General features: G+C 46.7%; 1 protein-coding gene across 1 annotated transcript in view; it reads left to right on the forward strand.

Moving 5' to 3' along the window:
- The window catches only part of MYO5B (myosin VB), a 335,175-nt gene that overhangs the window by 127,635 nt on the left and 194,802 nt on the right, over positions 1-12,738 (forward strand). The window contains exon 2 of the mRNA XM_032422730.1: positions 10,917-11,027. Within this exon, the coding sequence (XP_032278621.1) occupies positions 10,917-11,027 (111 nt within the window). The remainder of the gene's footprint in view (positions 1-10,916; positions 11,028-12,738) is intronic.

Raw genomic sequence — 12,738 nt, forward strand, 5'->3', positions numbered from 1 at the left:
TTTCACCTCGATTTGTGCTTTTTCAGCAAAGCCTTTCCTGATGACCTGGACTAGGTCCCCTGTTGTATGCTGGGAATGTCTGTGCTGCTAAAGCAATTACGACCATTGAAGCAGGACTGATTGCGTAATGTGGTTGGATATCCTTGAAGATAGGGCGTGTCTTTTTCCCCCTTCTGTGTCCCAGCACCTTGCACAGTGTTCAGTAAATACTCATGGATGAGTGAATGAACTAGAGGCCATTTTCCTGCCGATAGGACTTTTAGCTTATGGGAATATGCAACAGTGGAATATTTGTTGAATAGTCTCAAGGTGTGTTTGAATCCTTGGGGGGAGGGGGAGGTTGGCATGGCTTGTCCTATGAAATGAAGATTGAGAGCTGACTTCAGTCCCAAATGCAAGTGTGTAAGGCATTTAGTTCTAAGATGATCTCTTAGAGGCAAAGCAAGAACAGATCAACATACTCATGTGTTGGGGGCAGTTCCCCAAATTTTCCCCAGAAAAGAGTGGTTGTTCCTGTGCATTTTCTCAGTTAATGTAGGTCAGCGAATTCTGTTTGCAGAAGAGAACTTAGCTTGAAATGACTTCAGTGCTGGCTTTCGTTGCATACAGAGGTCATAGAGTGGAGCAGGTTTTAAATTAAAAGGGAAGCAAACAAACTTATTCCTAACTTGGTCTAGGGCAGTGACTTTCTAATAACTATTATGGTGATTATAAATTAAGACTGGTTCTCTGGGGAGAGCAATATACTAGTCTTGGATGGTAGAGATCAGCAGTTTGTATTTATACAGCAAAAGAGGAAAGCAACTATCCAGTGATGGCATCATATATGGAATTAAAAAGTGTTTCGGAGAGCTTAGGTGGAAATGAAGACGTTGTGCTCTGGAAAACGGTCTCAAATGACTTAAACATGTGTGATATGATTGTGGGTTGCTTAATTCATATGCTCGGTCCTCTGTACAGGGAGAGTTCCCATTCCAGGAATTATAGTCATGTTGGGGAAGTAGGATTTTAACAAAGGTTCAGCTGCTTGGTAAGATCCGGGCATATATTTAGCTGCATGAAATGTACTAGCTTCGAGCAAACCTTTCTTAGCATCTTTAGCAGGCAGGTTAAATGGGTTTGATGTTGCAGCCTTACAAAACCAACTTGCCATCCACATGCAGGACTTTGTGATCTTTCCAAAACTTCAACAGAGCACATTGCTTTATAACTGTTTCTAAGCCTCTGGTATAACTGCATTTCCTATCAACAAGCGTACTGCTGGATAAAATGACTTAGCAATGTTCCCCAAACACCACGCACTTGCCGTCTTGGTGTCCGTTTGTCACTTGAGGACATACTCTTAAAGTTTGCCTTCACCAGTCCCACGGAGATTTGGTTCTTTTTTTTTTTTTTTTTTTTTTTTTTTTTTAAAGATTTTATTTATTTATTTGAGAAAGAGAGAATGAGAGACAGCACGAGAGGGAAGAGGGTCAGAGGGAGAAGCAGACTCCCCGCTGAGCAGGGAGCCCGATGTGGGACTCGATCCTGGGACTCCAGGATCATGACCTGAGCCGAAGGCAGTTGCTTAACCAACTGAGCCACCCAGGCGCCCGATTTGGTTCTTCATTAGCTTCAAACATAGATAGTGAATGTAGATGAAGACGGAATTGTGACTGATGACGTAATCAGGTGTCAGAGTCGTCGGGTTTTTGCTCAAAAGATGATGTGCTATAAGCATGTAAAAAAGCAAATATCAAAGATAGGCTTGTGATGGCCAGGGCCAGGTATAGATAGATCTCTCTTTTTGACGTTTGACTTTTGTTTCATTTAAATAACAGGAAATAATGGATTTTTATGGTAACTTTGTTATTTAACTATGCATTGATCCATTACAGAATGAAGCTCACTTCTTTGCCCTTTTTTTTTTCCCGCTTGTCCTTTACTCCAGAGATGCCAAGTGGCTTTTTTTTCTATCCTAATCTCGATGTATGAAGTTAAAGTTCTTCCTGGCATCCGGATTAGCTTGGTTCCCTCATTGAGGAAGGAGCATGGAACAAGTTCAGTAGAGATCTGGATTGGGGCTCAGGGATCTACCTGATGGCCCAGCATAGACGTGGATTTTAAGTTACTTGTCAGCTCTGGACACAGAGAATATTGACATATAATTCCCTCTCTATAAGTTATAGAGAGCTTCCCCGTGAAGAGCATTTGGGGGAAAGGGAAGGTTATTACTGGTCTGGGAAGCCTTTCACAGGATAAATAGGGAAACCAGGAAGCGGGACTTGCTGCTGAAGGAGGAGGAGTTAAATTCAGGAAAGAAATCAGAGGAGTCTGGTGTATGTTCCCGTGATGCGTTGTGTGCCCATGGTTCTGCTGGGATTACTTGGTTGTATCTGTGCTCCCCTAGAGAGGGGTGTCTCCACGTCTCATTCACGCCCAGGGCCCCAGGTCCTGCTGCATTTGACAGTAACTGCTAAGCACTTACTCTGGGCCAGGTTCTGTGCTGAATGTTTTATATACATTAGTTCATTTAATCTGAACAGCAACCTTAATATGGAAGTTATTTCCGTACTTGACAGATGGGGAAACTGAGCCTGTAATAGAAGTTAAGGCTAGTAGCTGATTCCTGAGTCCTTTTGAAACTTTTTTTATGAAAGTATAGTTGATATAATGTTACATTAGTTGTGGTGTACAACATAGCGATTCAACAAGTCTCTACATTATGGTTCTCACAAGTATAGCCCATCTGTCCCCTTAGAATGCTATTATAATACTATTGACTGTATTCCCTATGCTGTAGCTTTTACCCTCATGACTTACTCCTTCCATAACTGGAAGTCTATACCTCCCATTTCCCTTCACCCATTTTTCCCATACCCTCAGCCCTCTAGAACAGTTTTGTCCTATTTATGGGTCTGTTTCTCCTTTATGCCTTTGTTTTGTTTTTTAGATTCTATAAGTGAGAAAATAGGATATTTGTCTCTTTTTTTCATTTAGCATATATCCTCTAGGTCCAACCATGTTGTCACAAATGGCAAGATCTCATCCTTTTAATGGCTGTATATTATTCCATTGTATGTACGAACCACATCTTCCTTATCTGTTTGTCTATTGATGGACACTTAGGTTGCTCCCATAGCTTGCCTATTGCAAATAATTCTGCAATAAACATATAGAGGTGCATATTTCTTTTCAAATTAGTGTTTTTGTTTGAGTAAATACCCAATAGTGGAATTACTGGATCATATAGTATTTCTATTTTTAATTTTTTGAGGAACCTCCATACTGTTTTCCACAGTGGCTGCACCAGTTTACATTTCCACAAACCGTACACGAGGGTTCCTTTTTCTCCACATCCTCGCCAACACTTATTTCCTGTCTTTTTGGTTATAGCCATGCCGACAGGTGTCAGGTGATGTCCCATTGTGGTTTGGATTTGCATTTCCCTGATAAGTGATGTTGAGCATCTTTTCATTTTTCTGTTGGCCATCTGTACTTGTTCTTGGAAAAGTATATATTCAGGTCCTCTGTCCATCTTTTTAATCATTTTTTTGTGTTATGTAAGTTCTTCATATATTTTTGGATGTTAACCCCTCAGATACCTGAATCTTCCTTGCTCTCCAGTTCCTATAGTGGGAGCCCAGTAAAAGGAAGGGAAGATGCCCAGCAGCATACTGGTGGGGATATTCTTTATTTAGCTGTGCCCCCCTCCGCCCCCCGTTTGGGAGACCAATCATTGGCATGGGATTCAGGATGCAGCTCATGTCTGGGCCCATGAACATGATCTTCAGGCCTCACATGTGGAGAGGATAGTGGGTGGTCCTGCTTGGATGGGCGAAAATATCTAGTCTTTGTCCTCCAGACTGTATTACGCAGAAGAATGAAACGTGACACCCTTCCTACCGTAAGGGCAGTTAGCTTAAGGTGTCCCCATGGTTTCTACAACATGGCCATGCCTGCCAAGTACCGTGCACTAGGGAAATGGCTATTGTCATGGTGCTAAAAAGAAACTGTCGGCTTAGTTTGGAAGTGTTTTTCTTCCCCATCCATGAAAGTATTGCTTCAAAATGGACACTTGTACACCAAACAGAGGACATCACTTATGACATCTTTGCAAAGTGTGTGTTTTCCGAACCCCATTTATAGAACTGAGCTATGAATATCTCCATGTGTTTGGTGAGGGGTACACGTTTCTCTGGCCTAGAGGGACCCCTAGTCTCCTAGCTCTGGTTCTCTGCTTCCTGTCGTTGCACATTGCGCCTGGGCTGCAGGCAGGGTTGGGGAAGCCGCTTGCCGTCCTTGGCTGGTGTGGTCCTTCCTGCCTCGGGCAGCATCTGTGTCCCACGTCTCCCCTCCCTGCCTTTTAACAATTGTTTTTCTTTGGAACTCACAGCCTATCCACTTACTTCAATGCTGGTCACCTTTTGTTTGTTGATGCTGTCCTCCGCGACTGATCAGAGACTGGTCTTGGGTGCAGAAATTCGGTGGCTTCTGTGTTGCTTCAGGAGTGGAAGCTGACCGACATGATATTGCATCTTCGAGTTCTAGCACAAAATTAATGTCCTGAGAAGTGCTGTTTGCCTACTTTGTCAGTTTTAGCAAAAGGGACTCCTCTTGCACCCTGCAACCGGAGCCCTGATTTTTCAATTACAGAGCAGAGATTGCAGTGCCTGCCAAACCATGGCATCACGTCAGTGCTAAGGGTACAGCTGTGAACAAGGCTGACCGTGTGCCTGATGTTTGTGCCCTACTGTGGGGCGGAATGGGGGGGGGCAATTTGAGTCCGCCACCAGGTTAGGCTGGGGGCTCCCCTCTGGTCCCTTCCCAGGGTTGGTGCCCAGACGGTGCTTTTAGGTCAAGATGACATTGCAACCCAATCTTTAGTCTGCCTGATTCCTAAAGTACCTAGTGGCTTAATTTGGCATGTCATTGTAAGTGGCTTTTGGCCGTTTTTTTCGTGTGTGCTTATGAAACCCCTTACCTGTGTAAAATGCACACTCAGTGGGCCCGGGGCTGCTGTGATCAAGTTAATGTTTCTCCACGAGGGGGAGACAGCAGAGGACTTGAGGTCGCAGATCCTTTGCCTGGTCATGGCTCTGACCCTGCCTTCTCACTGTGAACTTGGGCAAATCGTTCTGTGCTTTTCTACCCTCAGTGTTCTCTGTGATGGATTAGTGATAAGCCTGCTCACCACCTTGAGTTTTAAACTAAGATGAAACAATCAAAGTACTTGAAGTTGCTTATTTTAGTGTAAGGTTGTGGAGAAGCCACATTTAATAATGATAGGAGGTGAAGGTTTCCAGTGTCCCTGTTCTCCTTTGCCTAGAGTCCATTTTGATTCTGAGGCTCCTTCTTGAAACAAGGATTTTTTTTTTTTTTTTTTGAACTCTGGCACATTCATTTGAAGCTTAAAAAAAAAAAAAATACAGTGCTTGGGCCCCACTCTGAGATTTCATCTTAATTACTCAAGTGTGGGACATGGGCATTGGGGTGTGTGTTTTAAGATCTGCGGATAATTCTTAAATGCCAACCAGCATTAACAATCCCTTCTCTCAGGGCTTTGAAGTTAAAGTAGGCTAGATCCAATTATTGATTTTTAGGCAAGGCATGGCTATCTATGAACAACGATTTGTAGGACATCAAAAGGATTCCAGTAACCTGGAAACACCTTAGGCTTGCGATTTTCCCATTCCCTACTTCTCTGCAAGATCCCATCCGATCCTGCCTTCTAGACTACACCACGTACACAGTTATCACTGGCCCTGTTGTCTCATGCTTACAGTGCTCTGATAATGTGGGATTGCGTTTCATTCTTGGGACCGCTTGGTGAGGTACATCTAACTTTTACCCACGTTGTACAGCTGAGGAAACAGGCTGAGAACCTTACTCATCAACGTACCCAGGCTAACAAGTGGTGGTTGGAATTCTTACTTAGGCTGCCTGACTCTAGAGCCCATAGGCTCAGCCACACTACTGTACTGCATCATGATGATGAGTGCAAATAGGTAAAAGTGGCCCCCTTCTTGATGTGGCATTTACATTTTAGCGCAGGGGCTTTCTGGAGATGTTTTTAGCTCAGGATCAAGAATATTCGGGCTGGAATTTCATGCTCCGCCACGGTGGTGAGGAGAGGCCTCTGGGTATGTGAGGGTCTGCGGTGCCTGCCAATCAGTTACCAAGTGAAACCACAAGCCTGCTAGCTTGCAAACCTGCTTGCACCTTGGCTGCATCTGCAGAGCTGCCTGGTTCCCACCCCCAGGGATTGACGTAACTGGTCTGAGGGGTTACATGGCACGGGAAGCTTTAAAAGCTGCCCGGGTGGTTCTAGCCTGCAGCCTGGGTTGAGCATTCCTGCCCTGGGCAGCCATTCCCTCCAGCTGAGAACTGCCTTCGCAGGCCCTGCAGATAGCGGGGAGAGGCACCTGGTTGGGGCAGTGGGGGGGGGGCGGCGGTGTACAGGTGGGCTGGAGAGTAGGTCTCATACCGATGCATCCTGGTTCACAGAGACCTCTGCCTTCTCCAGTTAATACACAGGGCTCTTTCCAAAAGAAAAATCACAAGTTCGTTCATAATCAAGTCAGACTTCTATCTCCTTAGGACAGAGTTAAGCATTGTTAAAAGGGGGAGTGACAGGTTGAGTGGCGCTATAATTGGGTTATGTGGGTCAGGCTTGTCTTTTCCTATAATCTCCCTCTAGGAAAGCTGGTGTAGAGGTCAGATTTGTTGGAAGGAGTTCCTTGAAGGTGAGAAAACAAGCAACACAGAACCTTGGTTCTAGAGAGTTTCTATCTGGCCTGTAGAATTGATGACTTTCTGTTAAAAGAATATATTTCACTGTTTTCTCAGACATTAGGAGAACCCATGCTAGTAGAGTGTATACGGGATGCTGTTAGCATCCTCTGCAAACCAAAACAGTTTTTTGTTAAATTGAGGTGAAATTCACATAACATAAAATTAGCTACTTAAAGTCAACGGTTCAGTGGCATTTAATACATTCACGGTGCTTGCCGTGCAAACACCATCTCTGTCTAATTACAGAACATTTTCATCGATCCAAAGGAAACCTCCCTCCAAATCCTGTGTGTCTCCACAGTTCTGGTCTGTCTTCCTCCAATCTTTGCTGGCTACTGCGGTGCTCCCCTCTCCCTTCTTAGCCTGTTTTCTTGGCTGTTTACTCTGCATCGATCATGTCCTGCCTTGTTTGGGATCACAGAGGCAATGGATCTTCCTCGGGTGGGTAGGTCTGGGAAGGGAAGGGATGGTGGGTTGTTTGCTAAGTCAGCATGTAAAACAAAATTTGATTATTTAAAATTGCCCTTGGCGATCCTGTCAATTGCTCATCAAGTGTGGCATGCATGACGTTGGGTAAACAGCTCTGCTCGGTAATTTCTAGACACTTTAAGCTGAGAATCCATGAAATAGGATAAAGGTGGGGAAGCAGGAAGCTGAGGGGAGGCCTGCCTGCAGATGTCACCATCTGCACCATCACAATGCAGGGTTTACTTCATTCTGCTTTAACAGTGAACGGCTATGATCTCAGCGCATGTCCAAGTGTGTCTTTATTGTGGGGTTGGAGGAAATAGGACGGCATCTAGCACAGTGGGCACAAAGTAGGTGCTCACATGTTTCCATGATTGGCATCTAGAGCTTGCTTGATCAGGTGTGTAATTCACAATGTCCTTTAAAAAATGACGGGAGCCTTTGGCAATCTGTTTCCTCAGTTGGCATCAATTGTTGCCGCCTTCCCTTTTCTTGACTTGCCTGCCCCTGCTGAATAGCTATTACTCTCCTTAGGAATTGGTCACATCACCCTTTAGAGTATATTTTTATGTGGATTGCCTACCTAACTGGATGGCATGTTCTAAAAAGTCAGGGTACAGATCCCCATGTTTCTACTTTGTTACATGGTGCTTATCACAATGTGTTTTCCATGGAAGCCAGATGCCTCATAAATGCGTTGTTTACGGATTCCTGTCTCAACAGACATTGAACATCTGCTGTATGCCAGGGATACTGAGCATCTACTATATGCCCAATAGCGTATCTGAAAGATCTGGCAGTCGTGGGGCAAAATGGATGTGAAAGAAATGCCTGCAAAACCGTGAAGTTAATCCTAGAAGAAGGGAGCTGCAGCTTGGAGTAAGGGCTAACCCGGGAGGGCGCAGGGAAGGTCAGGGTTCAGTGAGCACAAGGACTTGGAACTTGGACTCTGCCCACACGGACAAGTGAGGGAAGGGCGTTCCGAGCTGCGGAAACCTCGTGTACAAAGGGCAAAAGACCTTCACTGTAATGGCCAGATAGTAAACCTTTCAGGCTTTCGGGCCACAGGGTCCATGTCACGACGACACGACCATCCTCAAAATGCAGGAGCAGCTGTAGACCGTATGTGAGTGGAATGTGTGCTTGGGCTCCAGTAAAACTTCATGGACACCAAAATTTGACTTTCATGTAATTGACATGTTATCTGGATATTATTCTCCTCCCCCTCCCCAGCCATTTAAACATTTAAATGTTTACTTACCTCCTGGGCTGTACAAAAACCCGTGGCACACTAGATTTGGCCCAGGGCTGTAGTTTGCTGACCCATGCACAAAGGCAGGGAAGAAGGAGCATGTACTGAAGAAGCAGAAGAGCAGGTACTTAGGGGATGCCGTGACGCAGTGGGTGTGCGTGGGGGCTGAGGGTCTCCATTTCTAACACGCTCGCAGGTGATGGTGAGCCTGAGGTCCTCACTTGGAGCAGCAGAGAGCTAAAGCATTATTAGGGCTTCATGCTGTGCTGGGTTCTGTGGGATGGGAAAATAGAGACCGTTTTCTTCCAGTAGCTGTTTTCAGTCTACTGAGAGAAAAGAGATTTATACAAGTAGATAAATCGATCCTCCCAGAATAAGAATTAAACAGCTAGTGCCAGGCAGTGAGGTTTCCAGGTGCTGGTGCAATTAACAGGTCAGGAAAGGGCACATGGACAGCAGGGGTCCGGCCAGAGGAGCCCCCGTGTGAGCCGGAACTGGGCCCCTTGGCTTCCAGGATGTCCACCTCGACGATGTCCACATACCATCCTTCTCTCCACTCCATTCCTGTTGGGATTTTCCTCATTCTTCTTGTCCCTTTTCCCTTGAGCCATTCCTGACCCCATTTACACAGTGTGGAGACATTGAGTACAATTTCTTGGGTGTGCTGTTCTCCCTCGGCCTGGATGGGAAGTCCCAGGAGCGAGCTCGGAGGGATGACACCTGTAGTGAGGCTAAGGAAAGATCCTTCACCTGAGGCGTGGGGACAGGATCTGAAAAGTCCTTGCAGCTGGGTGGAAGGTAGGTTTACAGGACCTAGGAGGAGGAAGGTTAGAACACCTGAGGGGAGAAGAAATGTTGACAGTTACAGTTGGCAAATGCTCAGATTTTCTCCGGAGATAGCTCAGAACATTCTTAATGTCTACTCCAAAGCATTTAGGTGTACCATAAAGCTCTAGAGCATCTTCTATAAAGATACAATCAATACAGCACGCTCAGAGGCGGAGAGAAGATCCTATGAACTTGATTCTTCATAATGCAAAAAACGACTTTGGCTTTGTATCCTGGGCTGGGATATCAGGGATGCAAATTGGGGGTGGCTTGTGTTCCCATGAATGAGTGTTGTGAGTCTGTTGCCTCATGACTTACTCTTCTCATTGGTGAATCCAAGACCAGTGCAGTAAGGGCCAGGGGCTTGCTTTTAAAGAGGGCGGTGACCATCTGGAGGAGAGCACAAAAACAAGACCAAAACAAGACCAAAAGAAAGCCCACTGGCTGTTTGGGCCCAGGCAACGGACTGGCCACAAGCTCTGGACTTGGAGCTCTCCCTCCACGAGGGAGGCCGGTTATACTGACCCAGACCCACGTTCCGGCTGGCCTTTTGGTCATATAAGGCTGTTAGTTTCAGGTTTGCTAAGAATTTGCTATGGTCATGAAACCGTGTGTGTGTGTGTGTACGCACGCGCATGTGCACACAGCCAGGTTCTAAAGCAAACAGGCCCTGTGGCGATCACATACCTATAAAATACAGAAATTTGTCGGACAGATGTAAGGCGTGCTGCCAGGAGTGACCGCCAGCCGGCCCAGATGCTGCCGTTTGGTGCATCTGAGCTGTGGTTCCCACGGCTGCACATGACATTCACCGTGGGAGCTCTTAGGTCCCCTCGGATTCTGAGTTGGTGTGAGGTAGAACCCAGTCTTGGTGTTGTCACATTCTTAAGTGATTGTAGTGTGCAGTCTGGGCCGATGGCCCCCCTGCTAGATCCAGAGGGCTTACTAAGGACTGTGTTCTCCCCTGCGGGAGTTGGCCAGCTTCATGACCTTGCAAATCCCGTAGCAGCTGGGGGAGCTTGAGCAAGATTTGGGGGTAGGTTTGTGGCTTAAAGAATGCACAAGTAAATTGAGGTTGCTGACAATTCAGGAATATGTAAATACGCTTTCGATTTGCTTACACTTTTTTTCACTCCTGCAGGAAAATGGCTTTGTCCCTGAATGCAGCATATCAGAGCGGAGGTTCCCAAGACTTGAAGACGGGCTCTTCAGTCTTGGTCTTGGCACGCGTTGTTTTCTCATCTGTAGCATGCTAGACGCTCCCTCTGACATTGCTATTTTGTCCTGCCCTTGAGATGAGGATGCAAAGCCCTGGTGGATGTAACCAGATGCAGGCTTGGCAGTCTTGCTGGCAGAATGAGAATTACATTGATCTGTGGCATCCTCTTAGGATCTAGAAAGTGCCCTCTGTCCCCAGTCCTGTGAGTTACTTGTCATGGTATTAGATCACCTTGTGTTCTGAAATGAGAAGGGAGGAAGATGTGTGAAGATGGCTTTACAAGTTCTCTGGAGGGCCCCTCAGAGGTAGCAATACCCATGTAGACACCTGAAAGCTTTATTTCTATCTGACCTTTTTTTTTTTTTAATCTTCCAGTACACGAGGGTCTGGATCCCTGACCCTGACGAAGTATGGCGCTCAGCTGAATTAACCAAGGACTACAAGGAGGGAGAGAAGAGCCTCCAGCTCAGACTGGAAGATGAAACCGTAAGTGCAGGTCATGGAAGCGGGGAGCATGGGGGTCTGGGTGGTACGCTGTGGGCTGGAGCTTCCCCCGCAGAGTAGAGCTGCTTGAGCCCCTGGCAGCTTTTTGTTGCTGCTGTCGATCACGTATGTGCAAGTGGTAAACCATGCTAGTCAATACATGCCCACTGGTGTTGGCAGCTGAGAGATCTCTGGTGGCCACGGCAAGGATCTTCTCCGTGGAGTAGCAGGGAGGGTTCCCTTCATGGGGCTGAGGCGTCAGTGGGAGGTGACGTGAGAGACCGTGCATGGGAGAGTGGTTGGAGCCCTGGCCCTAGCGCCAGCCTGTGTGGGGATCGGGACCCCGGCTCAGCCGTCGCTAGCTCTGTGCCCTCGGGCAAGTTAGCAATCTTTCCATACCCGTTACTTCATCTGTTCCATGCCCGTTACATCATCTGTTCCATGCGAGCCATGGTTTGTCTAGGGCGCTTTTGAGAGTACGAGGAGTTGCTATGAGACGTGTGCTTAGAACCGTGCCTGGCACATGAGCCCTCGTGTGTGTGCGCTGCTGTAGCGGGATGGCTTTAGCAGTTGCCCTTCAGGTGGCTTCAGTCAAAAGGAAGACAAGGTAGTTAGCTATGAAGTCTTCCTCTGATACAATCTGATTATCCTGAATTCCATGAGCTTTTTGCAACCACCCTTCTCTGTGAGGTGTGCATTTCACAAATATTTGAATACTTGGACTGTGCGGGTCTTGGGGGTGTATGTGGCCCCGCCATTGGGGGGGGCAGAGAGGTACAGCAAAGTGCTGTGACACATCGCATGAGGCACAGGAGCTGGTGGATAAGGTGTGGGACAGAAAAGAGAGGGAGCCTGAGGAGGGGAAGGGGTCATGGGAAGGAGCCGGCCGTCGAAGACTCCGGGCGGAATGAGCGGGCAGAATGTTCCAGGCAGGAGTGCTGCGTGCGCCAAAGCCCCGAGGCTGCATGGTGTTCCCTTTGCGTGTTGAAGGAAAGGAGGCCTGTGCACCGGGCACCTGAAGAAGGGGTCAGAGAGGTGGCCCGAGGACGAAGGCACAGGCCATTTGGGCAGGGCTTACAGAGGGGGAGAGTGCGAGGGAAACAAGTGTTGGCAAAAACTTGGGAGTATAGTCGACACACAGTGTTAGGTTAGTTTCAGGCACACAGCGTAGAGATTGGACAAGTTTATACCTTGTGCTGTGTGGGTATTAGGCTCCATGAAATAAGTCCTACTGAGAAAGATGAATGCCACATGGAATCACTCGTTTGTGTTTTGTTTTGTTTTTAGATTCCATATGAGAAACAGGTTTTGAAGGCAGTGACAGGAAGAAACCAAGAATTGGCTTTGGGGTGGGTTACGTTGCAGGGGCTGTTGTGGAGCACGCATTGGGAGGGGGAGGCTGGAGTGCTTCTGGCCTCCCTCTGAGACTAAAAGTTGGTACCACATCATTTAGCCTTTGATCATTGACTCTCTCGCTGTTTTTTCTTCTTTCAAGCATCTTGGTCTTGTCTTTTTAGTTAGTAATGACCTACTTGAGAAACGGACCTTGTCTTACCCTTTGCTCACATAGTACCTACTGTGGTTGTTGATTAACTCATTGATTAGTAGAAAGATGGAACATCTCCCCTTACTAACTTCTGTTTGTATCCCCTCAAGCCTATCACTTGGTAAAACTGGGACACCAAGTTAGATTTTTACACCAAGGTGTGCACGC

Source organism: Phoca vitulina, unplaced genomic scaffold (genome assembly GCF_004348235.1).
Source record: "Phoca vitulina isolate PV1807 unplaced genomic scaffold, GSC_HSeal_1.0 scaffold27, whole genome shotgun sequence".
Lineage (NCBI taxonomy): Eukaryota > Metazoa > Chordata > Mammalia > Carnivora > Phocidae > Phoca > Phoca vitulina.